Source organism: Bidens hawaiensis, unplaced genomic scaffold, assembly GCF_021521415.1.
Source record: "Bidens hawaiensis isolate Kalapana, Puna unplaced genomic scaffold, B.hawaiensis_p1.1 tig00021032_1, whole genome shotgun sequence".
Classification (NCBI taxonomy): Eukaryota; Viridiplantae; Streptophyta; class Magnoliopsida; order Asterales; family Asteraceae; genus Bidens; species Bidens hawaiensis.
Window position 1 is genome coordinate 314,632 of NW_027493251.1, and position 18,214 is coordinate 332,845.

The 18,214-nt window shown below is 33.8% G+C and overlaps 2 protein-coding genes across 3 annotated transcripts; both read left to right on the forward strand.

The window, feature by feature from the left end:
- On the forward strand, positions 1-7,241 carry LOC143562554 (putative galacturonosyltransferase 7). 2 transcript variants are annotated; one of them, XM_077050320.1, is made up of 9 exons: positions 1-216; positions 573-631; positions 1,055-1,114; positions 2,379-2,424; positions 2,538-2,584; positions 3,114-3,412; positions 3,927-4,278; positions 5,550-6,074; positions 6,430-7,237. In XM_077050320.1, the coding sequence occupies exons 1-9, from the start codon at positions 72-74 to the stop codon at positions 6,691-6,693; spliced, it is 1,797 nt and encodes a 598-aa protein (XP_076906435.1). In that variant the 5' UTR covers positions 1-71; the 3' UTR covers positions 6,694-7,237. The 2 variants fall into 2 exon arrangements, with proteins under 2 accessions (XP_076906435.1, XP_076906436.1); XM_077050321.1 differs by having other exon boundaries at positions 196-216; positions 1,055-1,137; positions 6,430-7,241.
- Positions 7,242-8,134: 893 nt separating this feature from the next.
- Positions 8,135-16,240, forward strand: LOC143562556 (ethanolamine-phosphate cytidylyltransferase-like). Its single transcript, XM_077050322.1, has 9 exons — positions 8,135-8,524; positions 10,346-10,581; positions 11,368-11,546; positions 12,570-12,641; positions 13,198-13,265; positions 14,289-14,409; positions 14,558-14,623; positions 15,242-15,364; positions 15,924-16,240. The coding sequence occupies exons 1-9, from the start codon at positions 8,226-8,228 to the stop codon at positions 15,993-15,995; spliced, it is 1,236 nt and encodes a 411-aa protein (XP_076906437.1). The 5' UTR covers positions 8,135-8,225; the 3' UTR covers positions 15,996-16,240.
- The last annotated feature ends 1,974 nt before the right edge of the window (positions 16,241-18,214 follow it).

Below are 18,214 nucleotides of genomic sequence, written 5' to 3' on the forward strand. Positions count from 1 at the left end.
TACTACTTTAAACCACAATACAATAAATAATAAACAAAATAAAGAAAGTGAAGTAGCAGTGACGCTAAACAATGAAGGGTGGCGCCACCATGGTGATGAAGAAACGATGGAGTTGGCTGGTAATCGCCGTCTTAGGCCTCGTTTTGCTTTCAATGTTCGTTCCTCTCGCCTTCTTACTCGGTCTCCACAACGGATTTCACTCTGTTACTCACTCAGGTATATACATATATATATATACATATCCTTCACTTATCATTTTGCCCTAATTCCGTCACGTAATCAACCAGATCTGTTACCGAATTCGCAATGTCCGTTGATACTAATCCGATCCAGTGTACTCATTTATGCAATTGTACAAGCGGTTGTTAGATCTAGACTGTTATTGTTATGTTTGTGCATTGATTGTGTTAGTTTTGGGTTTGTGGTTTGAGATTTAGAGGATTGGGTAGGTTTAGTGAGGTTTTGGTTTAATATAAGTGTTTCGATATCCGGATCTGTGTTATTTGAAAGACTATGTTGGTGAGTGAATTGAACTTGATATATTATAATATTATTTGCATATGGTTTTTTAGGGCAAAGGAATTCTGCTTCATCGAGAAGTGGCGCAGCGTTAAAGTCACCGTTAATTAAAGTAAGGCCTTATTCTTATACTCTGATTATGTTAATGCTTGTGTTTAATTAAAAGAAAGATAAAAAATGTAAACAAATACCATGTAATAGTTGTTTGCAGTGTTGTAGAAATCACTAGGCGCTAGTCGAGCGGTGTGGTAGGGACTGACGATTAACCGTTTGGAATTTATATGTAACTTTTCAAATATACATATATATAATATACCAAATAATTTTATATATAAACTTTTCAGTTTTGACTGATTTTGACCAAACAGTGGTTAATCGGCCCCTAGTTGGTGGGGTACTAACTTGCGATTAAATAATCGGCTCCTAGGCGGGATTTTTACAAACGTGGTTATATGCTTGTTGTGAATTTTTGATGAGTTGAATATGTGAGTTGTGACTATCTATATACTTGTATACTGACATGATCTAATTGCAGGAAGGGCTACCAAAACATGTACATGGAATCTTGAGAAATCCTGGACCAACTCTTCCAAAGGTTCATTGCATACTGCTTTGATGGTTAAGACTCAACTTTTGTACTAACTGTATTAGTATGCTGGCTATAGCCAATATGTGTATTCTTGTAGGTATTAAATAGTAGTTTTAACAAAATCTTATCTGTCGGCAATACGCCAATCATGTTAATGTTGCATCCCAAGCTATTATTATACATTTAGATCATGCGTATAAAAGGCCTATTATTCAGTGTTGTTCTTTTATGCAAACATCTGCAGCCATTTCATTGCTTTTGTCATTTCTTATGATGGAAACTATCTTCTACTTTTGTTGTCATTAACAACTTGGCATTTTAGTTTCAAACTTTTGATTAGTTATAACTTTTATGTTAAGTGCCAACAACTCACTAATGTCATCAACACTATGTTCATTAACAGTAAACAGCCATATGTATATCATTTCAAAGTTAAAATGTAGAATAACGGGTAACCACACATATACATATACATATGTATATATATTGTACTTGATTTATTGCTAGTCAGACATGAAGGGAAAAAGAACTTTTTTCAATTAAACCAGTGATTAGTGATTTATTGACCTCTGTAACCTATTTGGGCTATAGCTAGTCAGGCATAAAGGAAAAAGGAACTTTTTTCAGTTAAACGGTTGGTGTAAATAAAAGATACTTAATTCTTCTTATATTTGCTTAGAGTCAGTAAACTAGTTATGATGGGATAGCTGTTTTATTTTACGTGATATTCTGTGAACTATGCATGAAAAAAAATGATTTTACACTCTCCCCAATAGTAGAGATTTCAAATGTGTTTTGACATATTTGAAACTTCTTGCATAACCCTTAAAGATATTTAAATGATTATATTTTGCTGCTGCTTATTCGTGCTCCTCATTGCAGGACAATACGGATGTTCTAAAACTTCTTGAATAACTATTTAAATATTTATATGTATGTATGCATGTGTGTGTGTGCGGCGCACGCACACACGCTCTTCTTTTCCAGGATTGGTTTCTAAACTAAATTATAGTATGTTTGAACTTCTTTGTATGTATATACTTATATTTATTTGCTACTTATGTATGCCCATGCTTTTTTTGGGGACTGGTTTTTAAACTCCCTTTAATAGTTGGTTACATTTTGGCTTCACGTCTTTAGATCTCCATGTGATAATAGATTTGTAAGCTTAAGAACACTTTTATGCAGAAACATATACTTTTGCCAAGAAAAAAAGATACCTGGAATAATTAAGCCAATTACCTCATTGTCACGTATGTTTTTTTAACAGGATTTTAGAAGGCACTCTGTCAAGGAAACTGAAAACAAAACCACTGGTAGATCATTGTTCTTAGAATGTGTTCATTTTATTCTTTTAAAACAATTTGGTTTTCATGTACTTTCAACCTTTATAATCAAAATCATTTATGCATCTTTGATATAACTGCAGGTTTTGCTGTGCCTACACAAGTATTAAACCCACCTCCAAAAAAACATGTATGCATATTTCTTTTATAATTTGTAAGGGTTAAAATGTCTTAGTACTATATGAATTTAGGGTATACTGCACGAAATATAAACAGACTTACATATGTTCCCTATTTTATGATTTATCAACAACTTTAAACTTGGCTCAAAATTGAAACCAACTCACTTTTTTATTACCGGTTATAGTAACCTCATTACCTTTTATTACTGACAGTAACAGCAAATGAATATAAATTAATAAATAATAGACGAGCCGAGCTCGAGCTTTTATAACTACACGAGCCAAGCTTGAGCTTGAGCTCTCGTAAGTCAAAAGAGGCCGAGCCTAGGCGAGCTCATGCTCAGCTTGTCTCATTACACCCCTACTTGCACATGTGCCATTTCATGTCTTGATTGGCATGCCATCGACCAGTGCCATGTCAGCAATTTACCACTTAATTTATATTTGACGCCCCAATATAAAGTTGGTTGCTAGAATCAGCAAAGAGCGTAAAGTCTGTTTCCATCTCATGCAATTTTAGTTAATCCCATTTTATAGAGTGTTGGAGCTGGTTCGTCAACAGAAGGCACTAGAACAGCTCAAGTTATTGGTCAGAATGAAAAAACGTGTGAGTTAAAATTTGGGAGCTATTGCTTATGGCGACGACAACATAAGGAAAAAATGAAAGATTTTATTGTTAAAAAAATGAAGGACCAGCTTTATGTGGCTCGAGCTTATTACCCTAGTGTTGCAAAGCTTCCAAAACTTGAACAATTTACCCAAGAAATAAAGCAAAATATTCAAGAGTTTGAACGAATTCTCAGTGAAAGTTCTTCAGATACAGATCTTCCACCACAGTAAGTTTTTAAGAATATATCAGTGTTTTCCTCTTTAGTTCTAGGGAGAACTGCATGTGTCCTCTTGTAAACTTCACTAATTGCATGTTTATACCCAACCCAAAACTAATATTTCACCACAGTTAAGTTTTTAAGAATATATTGTCATTATTGTGTTTTTCCTCTTTAATTGTAGGGAGAATTGCATATATGATATACCCCCTTGTAAACTTCACTAATTGCAATTTATCCAACCCAAAACTAAAATGCATATATCCCCTCCCTTAATGAATTTTTTTTACCCATTTTGATTTGCTTTTGTTAAAATAAGTTTTAGAGACTATTTTACATTTTTACCCTTATTTTACTAAAACTTTATGACACAAGATTTTTCATTGGTAAAATCTGTAAATAACATTGCTGAAAACTGTAAACTTCATTTCTGATTTTGTGCAGTTTTTCTGTTATAACTTTATTCTACTTCCCTTCTTGTTTCTCGATACACACTTAAAATAAAGACCCTGTTTATTATCAGGATTGACAAGAAGCTTCAAAAAATGGAAACAACAATTACCAAAGCAAAAGCAGCCGTTGTTGACTGTAACAATGTTGACAAAAAGTTAAGACAATTAGTTGACTTAACAGAAGATGAAGCCAACTTTCACATGAAACAGAGTGCTTTTCTTTACCAACTTGCTGTCCAAACAACACCAAAAAGTCTACATTGTTTGTCAATGAGACTAACTGTTGAGTATTTTAAAACTTCACCTGATGATGCTGATCTGTCAGAGAGTTTGTCGAACCCGGATCTGCATCACTATGTTATGTTCTCCAACAATGTGCTTGCATCATCCATAGTGATCAACTCGACTGTTATGCATGCAAAGGTATGCTCTTGCATCTATATTTATAATCTATATGTTAAGAGGTGGTCAAAACGGGTCAACTGTTGTACTGGTTAAAATGGGCCGGGTCGGGTCAATTTTGTTTGCTAGACTTGTAAACGAATCAATTGTCTAATTAATCGTTCGTCGGGAAGTTCATTTATGTTTGTTTATTTAATAGAAGAGCGAACATGATCAAAAAGTTTTGTTCATTTAGTTAAACAAAGAACATGAATGCATGTCTTGTTCGTGAATGTTCATTTAAATTCGTTTATATGTCCAATACATTTAAATTTCTTAGGTAAATAGTTTGGTTTTAATAACTTTTTAGGTACAATGCATTGTTGTTCACATTACTTTTAATTGATGCTCTCAATTATGTTTGGTCATCTATGTTCACTTATGCAGTTTGTTTACGTTCGTGAACCATTCGTTTATACTTTAAAGAACGTTACATAAAGAACATGAAGGCATTTGTTTAATTGTTTGTATTTGATCGGTTAAATTTAAAAGAACGAACACGAACATGCTCCATTCGTGTTCTTTTGGCTGGTTTACAGGGCTAGTGATTATTTTTTCCCCATAATTTGCAAACTTTCTAGAGATAATATATGTGGAGGCGACTCAAGTATTAACCTTTTTCAATGCTATCGATGTATTAAACTACTTTAGAGACAATGTATGTGGGGGCCAAACAAGTATTCAAAATCTGTCATTAAGGCCACACATATTGATTCTTCTTTATAGTTCATTAAAGTATGCCTGGGGTTTTGTTCATACCAAACTAGGTTGAAAAACATGCCTAATGATGAACATGCCCTTAGACATTTTGAAAAGGCAAAAACTACCCTTGGATCAGTTATATATTAGGTTCAATATACTTGGTGGCATTAATGAAAAAAGGCTGAACACTTGGTGGCATGTACATACGGTATCCTTTTTAATGTGTCAATTATGATTAAAAAATTATATCATTTCAATAATAATATTGAGAATTTTGAATAAAAAACGCTTATGTGGTTTTATGCATTAAAAATACACTTTGGGTGATTTTTAATATGTTTTACTTTTAGCAGATTTTTTTATTTGACATCTTGGAAATCAGAACATTACCCCAATTGACTCGTTTATAAGTAAATGGGTTATAATATGATTACACAAGTTACACTTTTTCAATAATACTCTATTTTTTTGTAATATATTTAGGAGTTTTTATGAATAAAATTATACTTTCTCTATTTTCTATAACATGAACTAATCAATATTATTTTCAGGTCAGTAAGAAGCAGGTATTTCACGTGCTAACAGATAAGCAAAGCTTCTTCTCCATGAAAATGTGGTTCTTCACTAATTCTTACAAAGATGCAACAGTTCAAGTTTTGAACATTGAAGATCTTGGCCTTCTAGAAGGTCATTCGTCTACTCATATATCAATGCCACAAGAGTTACGCGTCTCTTTCGTATCTACATCCAAAAGCAGAACCGAATATATCTCTGTGTTTTCTCATTTACATTATTCCTTACCAAGAATATTCCCGACTTTGAAGAAAATTGTTATTCTTGATGATGATATTGTTGTCCAACGGGATCTGTCAGAATTATGGAATGTTGATATGAAGGAAAAAGTTATTGGCGCAGTGCCGTTTTGCATGGTGAAACTGGGTGCGATTAAGAGTTATTTGGGGAAGGAGAGTTATGATGCTGATTCCTGTACGTGGATGTCCGGGTTAAATGTTGTTGACTTGGTTCGGTGGAGGGAAAGAAATGTTACTAGAACGTTTCAAGGTTTGGTGCAACGGGTGAGTTATTTCTTGATTTGTTCTTTCTTTATTTACGCTCGTGGCCTGCTCGATACCAGCTTGTTAAAAGCTCGAATCAAGCCGAGTTTAAACGAGCTTGCGCCTAAAATAAGTTTGTTAAAACGATTTTTAATAATAATATATTTTTTATATAAAGCGATATCCAAGGCACTCTAAAGTGACCTTCGTATCGTTCAGTGCATCTCACGCCTTTCCTTTAAAACCATTTTGTTATTAATTTATTAGTTTGACCCGTTAGAATAAAACACACATGATCAACCGGGTCAAAAAGCCACCTCAGCTAAAATCACGCACCAAGGACACATTTTGACCATCACTATTTCTCTATGAACAGCGGTTGACCGAAACGACGACTCTAGGAGCAACAATGTTGACTTTTCAAGGCTTACTTTTTGCTCTTGATGACAAATGGGTATTATCCGGGCTGGGTCATAATTATGGTATCACTAAGGAAGCAATTAACAAAGCATATGTATTACACTTCAATGGCAACATAAAACCCTGGCTTGAACTCGGTATTCCAAATTATAAAATTCACTGGAGAAAGTATCTAAATCAAGGAAACTGTTTCTTGACCGATTGCAATGTCAACCCGTGATTGTGGTTCATCATTCCATGCCCAAATTCTTTAATTGGAAGAGAGAAGAAGACGATATGTGGGCCCGGTTTCCAGAAACTGTGGATACACAAGTGATGATGTGGCAAACGTGTGTATTTTCAGAGATCATTCTTGTGGTGATCGCATGTGACTGACAGGAATATGAAGAATGGTAGATGTTATAGTAGGTAGGAAAGTGATAAGATTTTCGTTTTTGTTTTTCCTCGGTCGTTATAGCAATTTGTATTCATGGTAATTAGGGATATTATGGTGATTAAGGGATAGCAAATAATTCATTTACTTACAAAATTTACCTTTTAGCTTGCTCGGCTTATAGCCGTAAGGATGTAGGTGAGTTGATAAGCTATAAGGGTGTAAACGAGTCGAGACTAAGCTGGTGTAAACTTGTACTTGCCACTAGTTAATATTTCTACTAATATCCTTCTATATTGCTTTTGCTGGAATTTGAATGTAAAATGAAACAAGTATCATTTTACACGTGATGAGTATGCCGTTACAACATGCTTCTTATTATTATTATTATTTGGGTTTTTTACTTTCACGACTTGGTTATTCTTTTGTACGAAAATATATTACATTGAGGTCTAAATTTTATTATTTCATGCAAGTCAATGTGTGTGCACTTTTCAACTGTCTAAAATGATACTTGTTTCATTTTACGTTATGAGTATGTTTTTTATACAGTTTCACTATAATATATATTAAAAGTATAGTTTTGAAATCCAATCAAAACAATTTTTAGCTATTTTACAATTAACCCACAAATATAACTTTCTAGTTTGGTGTCCCTTAAATTCTATTATGTTTTACACAAACAACTCCATAAGTTTTTAATATTGTATGAATTGACACCATAATAAAACGGAACGATATTGACCATGTTTCTGGTATGAATCCATCACAAAAAATTAGTTTTTTCATAAAACCTTATGCCTAAGAAAAGAAAAAGAAAAATCAACTACCCTTCATGTCCACATGAGGATGAGGATGCGGATAATGGTTAAATTTATGATGTTAGGTTTGAGACTTGATTCATTGGAGTACTTTTTTATGATGTTTCTAGCCTTTTTGATGAGTCACGCCTGAAACATTAAATTAGTATGAACAAGTGACATCAAATATAATTCGGGAATATAGCACATGTATCTTGGGATGAGCTGGGGATGGTACCAGTATCGATCCCGTAAATTCGGAATATTTGGTACCGGTACCGGCACCGAAATGTTCGGTTTAGTACCGGTACTGTATCGATATTTCGTGCAAAATTCATGACATGCCAGTACCATACCGGGACCATACCAATACCGAATACTAAAATCATGGTGATTCGATGCCTATACACACTATTAAAAAAAAGAGAAAAAAAGACGGAATATAAAAAAGGAAGAATAAAATGAAAAAGGAAAAGGCAAAGCAAAAGCTGAGAGAAAGCAGCAATTAAGGGTAAAAACGAACACATAACAATCAACCAAACAAACAAGATCCATTTCAATCAATCAATCAATCTAAAGATGGGTTCAGATGTAGAAGCTTCTTCTTCGAAGCGATTACTGGCGACATGGTTAATCGGAGGTCTGGTAGCCGGACTGTCGTTGGTGGCGGTAACCACCGCCGCGTGGCCGGAACTGAAGAAGAAGAAGAAACGGCCTGTGCGTGTGTACATGGACGGGTGTTTTGACATGATGCATTACGGACACTGTAACGCTCTCCGCCAAGCACGTGCCCTAGGAGATGAGTTGATTGTGGGCGTTGTAAGCGACGCTGAAATCATTGCTAATAAAGGCCCTCCTGTTACACCTCTCAATGAAAGGTAATAATCTCACTTCACTTTTAGGTTAATTATTTATTTGGATATTGATGCTAATGTTTGATTAGGCTACTTCTAGCTGGTGTTGTATTGTTATATAGTGATTTAGTTGATGCATTTGCTTTGTAATGCTGTTTTCTAGTGATTTAGTTGATACATAAATATGATACCATTAGGCGAGTGAAAAAAGCATAGTTATCAAAGGCGTGAGGCGCACTGAAGGCGCAATAAGCGGAGGAGGCCTTTAATAACTATGGAAAAAAGGCATTATAAGCTTAAAATTGAATCAATGATTAGTTTTTGTGGTTGAGCAATGGTAGACAGGGCTTTTACATGGCAGGATTTTTTGAAAACCGATACTCTGGGGATCGATAAACCAAGGAGCATAATGTATATTGATTGTGTTCATATAGGAGTTTATGGAGACGTAGAATTAAGGTTAATGACTTTTAGGAGGAGGGGCTATTTCTTGTTATAACCTTTATTATTGTTGTTATTATTATTATCATTATCATTATCATTATTATTAGTATTAGTAAAATTAATTTTATATTTTTTATTCTTTGCCTAATTTTACCTTGGTTTTGTTTTAGTCTATCTATAATGAAATGTTGTTTAATACTTACTAATATCATATTGTTTTAGTTGATTGTTTATATACTGCTATTTTTTATTTTACATAATTTTATTTATTTGTTTGTCTATTTACTTTCGAGTTGGGGGTCTCGCAAGAAGCAACCTCTCTATCCTTAGAGATTGAGGTAAGGTTTGTCTACATCCCACCCTCCCCAGACCCTACTGATAGCTTAGGTTATTTGTGGGAAATAATGGATATGATTGATTGATTGATTGATTGTGTTCATATAGGATTACATAGGCCTCTATATGTAGAGTTGGATATCACACAAAGATACCCTATACACTATGATAATGATAAAAAGAACATAACTAGTCTAAGGGATTTGCAATTAGGTAGAGCACATTATTTTAGTGATTGTGAGTTCTGTGAAAGGTAACCTGTGTGGACTTGAGGAAAAAATTAGTACCACGTTGAGTGGAGTAATCCCAAAAGGGAACACGAGATAATGAGTTGATATAACATGTAAATACATGGAAATTGGAAATGACATTTGTAGTTTATAGGTTTACACCTTAACATTTTCTTGTTGGCTTTATATGGGCAATTCTTGAATTAATGTGGTTTGTTGCGTAGATAAAATTATGAGAAAGTTAGATGACAAAGGATGGATGCCAGGCATCCACTGACCAGGTGACTACATAAAAAGGTGTGAAATTGATATTCCCACGTAAATGGCATCCCTTGAGCTTCTTATGATGCTATATATAATATATGTTTGATAATTGCACATGCAAAATATGTAGAAGTTGATCCTGCATAAACTTTTTGCATTTGGGTAATCTTGTTTTCCTATCTTCTATTTTCCTGATGCGTATTTAGTTTTGCATTTGTTAGGTTTCTTTTGCTTATGTTTTTTTGTCGTGGTCACTAGTGTAACAACTGTGCATATTCTTATTGGCTTGTAACCAATATTATGCATTGAGGTTTTATGCCCCTTTAAGTTAGTTATTCTAAAATCCTATATTGTTGTGTGTTTCCATTGAGGTTCTGATTGATTTCTGGGTTTTCTTCCATCATTCTACCCCGTAATTCTCCAAAAGAATAATAAGAATATGAATATTATCGACATCAATACATAATAAGGTAAGCATATTTTATCTGTCTAATCTGTATAAACGATTACATCTGTTATAGCATCAAATACATTAAATATGTGATTTTGACCTTTTTTTTGTTTATATTAGGATGCTTATGGTTAGTGCTGTGAAATGGGTTGATGAAGTCATTTCTGATGCACCTTACGCTATAACTGAAGAATTTATGAGGAAACTGTTTGATGAATATAACATAGATTATATTATTCATGGAGATGATCCGTGCATTCTCCCTGATGGAACCGATGCCTATGCTCTTGCAAAGAAAGCGGGTCGTTATAAGCAAATAAAAAGAACCGAAGGTGTATCAAGCACAGATATTGTTGGTATGAACTATGCTTCATTTTTTAATAAATTCAACATAGATGAACAAACATAACTGAGCTATACGTTGGGCCTAAAAGTTGTTAAAACTAGACTACAATATAATGGGCCTAAAAAATTTTAATGGAAATAAACAAACGTAACTAAATGAAAGTAAAAGAACAGGTATAAGCATGTTTAAGTGAACGAACTTGAACGGGGATTTAGTCCATAACCACCATAACCGACTGACCCATGTTTTAGTAAACCACGGCTAATCGACCCGGCCCACTACCTTTAACCAATCCATAACCGAAGATTTAGTTCAATTTTTTTAAGCCCAAATGTCTAATAACAATTAAATAAGTGGTTAAATAATTTCAAGCCAAAACTTTCACGCCCGATACATTGTTTTAGGCTATTTTAGTCAGGCCCAAGCATTTCTTGACCTATTTCCGGTTAACTGATCCATAACCGAACTTGTTCTACATGTAAAACCAATTAACCATAACTGATTTAACCATAATCTATCGGTTATCATTCATTCTCCGGTTAACAGAAAGTTCTGTGATGGTTGCTGTGTTGGGCCAAAACCAACCCAAACTGACCCATGCACACCCCTAGATAAATGCTAAAACTCAATAAATATTAGAACTAGTATAACCCGCTCTCTTGTTGGCCATAGGCTAAGTTTTGTCTGGGTTGGTGAATAACGTTCCACACAAACATCTAGTCTTCGTCGCTTTATGGAAATGCGTCACAGTAAATGTTTATGATTTTCATTTTTTTGGGCAATATGACAAATACAGGGCGGATGCTTCTTTGTGTACGTGAGAGAAGTAGTGAGAGTCCTAGTCATGCTTCTTTGCAAAGACAATTTAGCCACGGTCACAACCAGAAATATGATGATGGTGGCTCTGGAAGTAGGACCCGCGTTTCTCATTTTCTTCCTACATCTCGCAGGATTGTTCAGTTTTCTAATGAAAAGGTGGTCATTCATATAGTGTTTTCAGTTTTCTAGGGGCTGATTGCTATAGTATTTGCAGTCTTGATTTCCTTATGATGTACTCTATAAAGTGATTATAGATGTGACTCAAATATTTCACATTTCTAGGCCAGTAATATTTCAGAAAGCTATATGGATTAAGGAATCATTCATTTCCAAAAGGCAAAGGATCATACATTAATGAGATTTTTGGGCTTTATAAATAAATTAAAGATTACAAATTATAGAAAATATTGGGGTTAATGTATGTGAAGGCCACCCGAGTATTCAATTTTTTTCATAAAGGCCACCTATACATTGTAAAGATACTTTGTAGGTCACCCAAGTATTTTTGTTGTTCAACATCTTTAAGTCAATACTAGAAACTGAGTCTAATGTGACCTTTTAGAAGCAACCTTTTTAATGTTTGTTGCATTTGATTATAAAGGAACTTTGTTCAACATAAAAGGTGCATTAAAAGATCCGATGCAAGGTTTTTCTTGACAAGCTGTCAATTTTATTGAAAATTGCAACTTTTTTAACACGTTTTCGAATACATGTTTTACAATGTTGTGTAACATGTTTTTGGAATACATGGTCATTTTTATAAATGTCAAATTTTGTTAAAAATGTCACTTTTACGAGTTCTGAAAATACAATCACGGCGGATGACAAAGTGCCCTTAGTTATTTGAAGTACAATATTATAACCCATGTTATGTTGACAACACATCAAAGATATACTTGTCTTTTCAAAATCTTTTTAAGGCCAGTTAAGTATATATGTGGCATTAATGAAAAAAGTTGTATAGTTAGATGCCTCCACATCATTATCCCAATACATGGGATATGCACAAGATTATGTGACAGTCTGTATGTTTTTTGTCATATATGTTTATACATCTGCATCCCCTCTCCAACAAATTTGGTGGTCTTTTTGACCCTTGATACAAGTTTACTTAGTTAGCTATAAGTATAGGTCAAATACATATATTTTTATTTTTTATATATTTTTTTCTTTTTGCAGGGAGCTGGACCTAATGCTCGTATAGTTTATATAGATGGTGCATTTGACCTTTTCCATGCTGGACATGTGGAAGTAGGACAATTTTTATATCACATATGTGCTTATCTATTGTTATTATTTTTTGTCAATATTTTGTATTTATCCCTCTTAAAAGTTCAAATTTTTAGATACATCATTCTGAATTTTTTAATATCATATATGCCTTTTTAAAACACTTAAATTAAGATGAGTTCCTTATGTCAGTATGTTTCACTGAACTAATGAAGAAGACATTATGTGCTATGATGATACGTAGAAATGATGTATTCCAGTTTGTTTATTCATATGAAACAGATTGTTATAGTTAACTGATTTTCTTTTTATTTTACTATGTAGTGGATCAATATGGTATGTTTAGAGTTTTCAAAGGGTAAATGCATGTATGGAATTTTTAACTTTTAGAAGAAAGTAGATGAAATTGATCCATCTTTTTGCCTGTTTCACATCAAGTGTTAAGAAAGTAATGATTGGACTTCCGTAATTAGGATACCAGTAGTTGATGTTTTGACAAAGATTTATTGTTATGATCTGGTTTATGAGCTCTTGTGTTTAAAATCCGTTGACAGTAAAGATAATTGTGTTATCACAGATTCTAAGACTTGCTCGTGGGCTTGGAGATTTTCTGCTTGTTGGGATCCACACAGATCAAACAGTGAGGTATGACCCCCCCCTTTCCTCAAAATCATGTGCGCATATGTGCATCATCATCATAGTCAGTAAATCCCACCAATAGCAAAGTTATGGTAGGGTACGATGTAGACAATCTTACCTCTACCCTGTAGGAATAGAGAGGCAGCTTCCGGTGAGACCCCCAGCTTGATAGTAGTTTTGCATCAAGCCTTGGACATAAGGCACATAGCACTCACCATCGGGACACCGGCCGATTGGTGCATGTGCCCTTGTCTTTTGGCTATGAAACACCGCCACATGATGCAAGATTAACCTTCCCCCACTTTTAACGTTATTCTCACGAAATTAGTAAGATAAGTCAAAGTTAGTGCAATTTCACCCCCCCCTCCCCAAGGGCCCACACATATATACATTATATGATGCATATGTGAATCATGCTATTGAAAAATGGTCTCAATATTTTTATACCACTACATATAAAAAGATAATGGGACGAACAAAATTTTCGAACACAGTTTTCATGATTATTAAATGGTGGTAAGTGGGATTAAAAGTTGCTTATAATCAAGAATATAGTCACCCATACAAAAGAACTGCTAATTATAGATTTATTTAGGGTAATGTCTAAAGAACTATTACAATTTATATTGGTTTCCAAGTTGTTGCTAGAAAATGAAAGATTACATGTTTCTAAAAGTTCTACATACTTTATAAAGTATAACCATGTGCCCAAGCCATGCTTGATATTAAACAGGCCAGATTGAGGATATCAAACTTGTTGAAAGGAGCCAAAGTCTACTTATAAAGTATACAACCTATTAAATAATTTATTCGAAGATTTAGATTTTGGCTGTGATATTATTGTTTTCATAATCATAACTAATTATATTTATTCTAAATGGACTAACAAGCGGGACAACCTGTCCCGGCCCCTTTCAACCAAACCGACCCGGTTTGACCTGTTCTCCAACCCGTCCATCTTGCTACCTTTAGCCTCTTGTATGATTTTTGGCTGCGAAGCTTACATAAATTGGTTTAATGTTAATTCAGCGCTAATAGAGGGGCCCACCGTCCAATCATGAACCTCCATGAACGAAGCTTAAGTGTTTTGGCTTGTCGGTATGTGGATGAGGTTATTATTGGTGCTCCATGGGAGATTTCAAAAGATATGGTGAGTTACATTAGAATTCAAAATATATTCTTTCTTTCATTAAATAAAATACATCATTTATTCCCCTTTTGCCTTTTAAAGTTACATTGCTGTCTTTTGAGTCTAATATTTGGATTAAAGAGATTCTTGTTTCAAATAAATTATGCAGATCACAACCTTTAATATCTCTTTGGTTGTCCATGGTACAGTGGCAGAGGATGATGATTATGAAAAGGTATGCTAAATTATAGGGCAAGCTGCACAAGATAGAAATGAACTTTACTAATTTTATTTGTAAATTGCTGATGTGGCACTGGTTGATGTCATGCTAGTCACCACATATGTAAAAAAATGCTTGAGCATAAAAAGTTTAAAAAAAAATTATATGTACAAGTTTGAAATAGATAAATCTATTCTTATTTATATTTGAGTAAAATAGATCAATCAATGCTTGTGGGTTGTGCGAAATTACGATTTATTCTTTTTAACTTTTCAAAATTACATTGTTGGTACTTAAATTTGAAACTTAGAGCATTTGGCAGTTCAGCTGTTAAATCTTTTTAAGTACCATTATGCCCTTTAATCCTTTATGGAGTCAAGCTTTTAGTCCCTAAACTTTGCAATTAAATCTTTATGGTCCTTATAAGTATATCATCTGTTGCTAAAACTGGTAATAAAATGTTAATCAGTTTCTATTTTGTGTATAATATAAGGTTGTTTCTAAAACAGAGAAAATGTATGGCTCATTTCTGTTCATGCAGACTGTCCTATATTTTATTGTTTATAGCTTTGTGTTTTTAAAATATCTTTTTTACTGCTTTGACATAAACTTTTACTGTCATTGATCTGACAGGATGATCGCGATCCATATGATGTTCCAAGAAGTATGGACATATTAAAGGTTTTAGAAAGTCCTATTGACATCACTACAAGCACAATAATAAAGAGGATTGTATCAAATCATGAGGCTTATCAGGTTCCTTTACTTTCCTTCGAATGCATAATTTTTATAAGCAGCAACTACCCAAACTTCAGGGGTGTGAGTGAGCTGCCTTGGTTTGTTATATGCTTATATTGATGAAATTAGGTAAAGTTAATACATATTATATATCGTTACATAACTTATGAATAATTTAAGAACTTTAAGAACTCTTAACAACCAACCGTTTTTAATTTTTTTTTATATATTGATATAATTTGGGTGTAGTTTTCTCACTTATTATATGTATATATATATTAATAAACAATTCATAAAAACGTATGATTGTTATACTTGATAAAAGCATGTATATCTTTTAAGGGTTTATTACACCATTTCGTGCTGGCCGTTTTGTGTGATGCATTATATCTTTTTTTACCGTCATAAAAAAATTGTCCTTTTCAACCACTTAATCATTAAATCAGATTTTGTTCAACACTCGAACAAATGATCGTCTCATATCACAACTACTTATCTGATTCTAAATAAATATAGTTTCAATACACATAACCTAAAATCTTAGATGGGTTTGCACTAACTCTCGGTTTCTTTTCAGAAACGTAACGAAAGGAAGGGAGAAAGTGAGAGAAAGTATTACGAGGGTAAGAGTTATATATCAGGTGATTAATATATGCATACACATGAAGTCATATTTTGAAGGGTATGTGTGTAGCTGAGTAGTGAAAAGCTCGTCTTCGCCAATACGTTTTTGTTTTCTTGGTGTTGGGGGATCGGCATTTGAATCTTTGACGTTGACTTTGACCGCGTGTAGGATTCGTGTAGATTTACTTTAAGATGTCTTGTTGGACAAAATTTGTTCCCTTGATCCCGTAACATTCTGTTGTCTTTGTAATAATGCTATTAGAATGAAAAGCTATTTATTGTGTTATGAACATATTTGTTCGTTAGTTTACATTTGCCTGTCTTTGTTCGTTTACGTTCATTAGTAAATTAATTAAATATTTAGGCTCATTACACTTTAATCTAGTTTTATAAATATTTTAGGCGCAATATATCGATGCTTACGTGTACTTTTAGTTGAAATTCACCCAATTATGTCTCTTTCATCTATTATGTTCGTTCATTTATGTTCCTTTACATTCATGAACCGTTTGTTTATACTATTAACAGACGAGCATGAACGAATACACTTCTTTTCTTAATGAACAAACCCAAACAAGAAAACCCGACACCTATACTGAGTGGCTTTTCCAAACCGACAACTACTAACATCCCCGAAACCCAAGGCCTTGAGTTGGTATAAGTATCTACGCTGTTGGGTACTTGGTCGACGGGCCCTTGAACTTTAATTTGGCCCTTCTGACCTATGAGTGAGTACCACCATGCAGCCCTTTTTAAACGCAAGCAAACTTCCACAGGTAACCGTTTCATCCTCAATTGCTATTTACCGGGCCTTAAAGAAGAAATCCAAGACGAAACTGAAATTGATTACCAGAAAGTGGTATGGCAACCTAGCCTTGCAACTCAAATGGCTTCGATTGATCACACCGCATTAGCTGATAGGGTCCAGAAATCGAATTGATAAAATTAGGGGATAATTGGCCTCATTCGAGATAGGCTAGGTTTCGTCACTCGAATACTACTGTTGCTATTTATACATAAGATATGGCGGGTAACCAACATATTACTAACCTAATAATAATAACATAAGTATTAAACTTACAAATATGAATAATAATCCAAATAATGTTTACATTTCTAATAACATTTCCATTTGATTTCATCATCTTTGTCTATATGATGTGTTTGTAGTTTTGTACAGTCATGTACCCGTTGCATTTCTATCGTCATCGTCGTCCTGTGAACTACTAGGGATCCTCACCGTCTCTCAGGCTTTCGCGGTGGCTTCTACATGCATTGTCACTAGCTGTAATCCTACTATCTGTCAGTTAATGTTTGATCTCAAAATTTAATAAGAAAATAGATGATTGAAGAACAAATCGTTCAATGGTTACAGAAGGTGATATTGGAAGCAGCTATTTTAATGTTGGTGACCCTCACTTTGTTCACATTTTGGGCTGCCAAGAGAGGTTATGACTTCAATTTCTTGGCCCATTCTTGTTCGGTTGCCTTATGAATCACCTCATCTTTGGTCGCGTTTAGGTTCGTGTGTCTAAGTTTAGTCTAAACAACTTTGAGTCAGTTTCGGATCAAACCCGCTAAATGGGTTGTGTTTGTGTCGGCCGGGCTTGTTTGATGTTTGAAACACATTTATTTATAAAAGTATTAATATAATTTTTGGTCAATAGATAGTTTATGCCAAAATTTAGCATAATTTAAGGGTTTCTTACCTTATAAATAACTTATAATAAAATATAAAACTGAAAACTCCTTACATTTAAAACTAAACAAAATTTATTAGTAATCAACTGTAATATACGTATTCCAAAATCACTCAATAAAAGAAATAATGCAGTCCTTTAATCTCGTCCAGATATGTTTACAAATGAGATAATTGTCTTTTCAACATAGCCGCATCTCTTTTCGAAAGATAGTTGAGTCCCCCTGTTTTTTGTTCGGTTCTCAAGTCACTAAACTTATGAAGTCTCGTTTTTATAGTGGACCATTTTGTTAACATACCACCGAGCCATTTTTTATTAATATAATGACACCGATTTTACGTGGTGGTAAATAAAAAATCTAAAGGCACAAGTCTGTAATATTGTTTAAATAGACGAGTTAGAAATTAACCTTTATCCATTGCCTCGTCATAAGCTATACAAGAAGATTATTTTCAATTTTTTTTCTTAATTTGTTTTATATAAAAGAAAAGGTTAAACTATATTATTTAATAACTTCATGAAGTGGGTGATTCACTGATTACGG

Bases quoted from the DNA above. Each gene is read 5' to 3' on its own strand.
- LOC143562554 (XM_077050320.1), top strand. From the start codon at position 72: ATGAAGGGTGGCGCCACCATGGTGATGAAGAAACGATGGAGTTGGCTG. The intron at 2,585-3,113 runs GTATGCATATTT...CCCATTTTATAG, and splicing joins ACCCACCTCCAAAAAAACAT to AGTGTTGGAGCTGGTTCGTC. The intron at 4,279-5,549 runs GTATGCTCTTGC...TATTATTTTCAG, and splicing joins CGACTGTTATGCATGCAAAG to GTCAGTAAGAAGCAGGTATT.
- LOC143562556 (XM_077050322.1), top strand. From the start codon at position 8,226: ATGGGTTCAGATGTAGAAGCTTCTTCTTCGAAGCGATTACTGGCGACA. The intron at 12,642-13,197 runs GTAGGACAATTT...GTGTTATCACAG, and splicing joins TCCATGCTGGACATGTGGAA to ATTCTAAGACTTGCTCGTGG. The intron at 14,410-14,557 runs GTGAGTTACATT...TAAATTATGCAG, and splicing joins GGGAGATTTCAAAAGATATG to ATCACAACCTTTAATATCTC.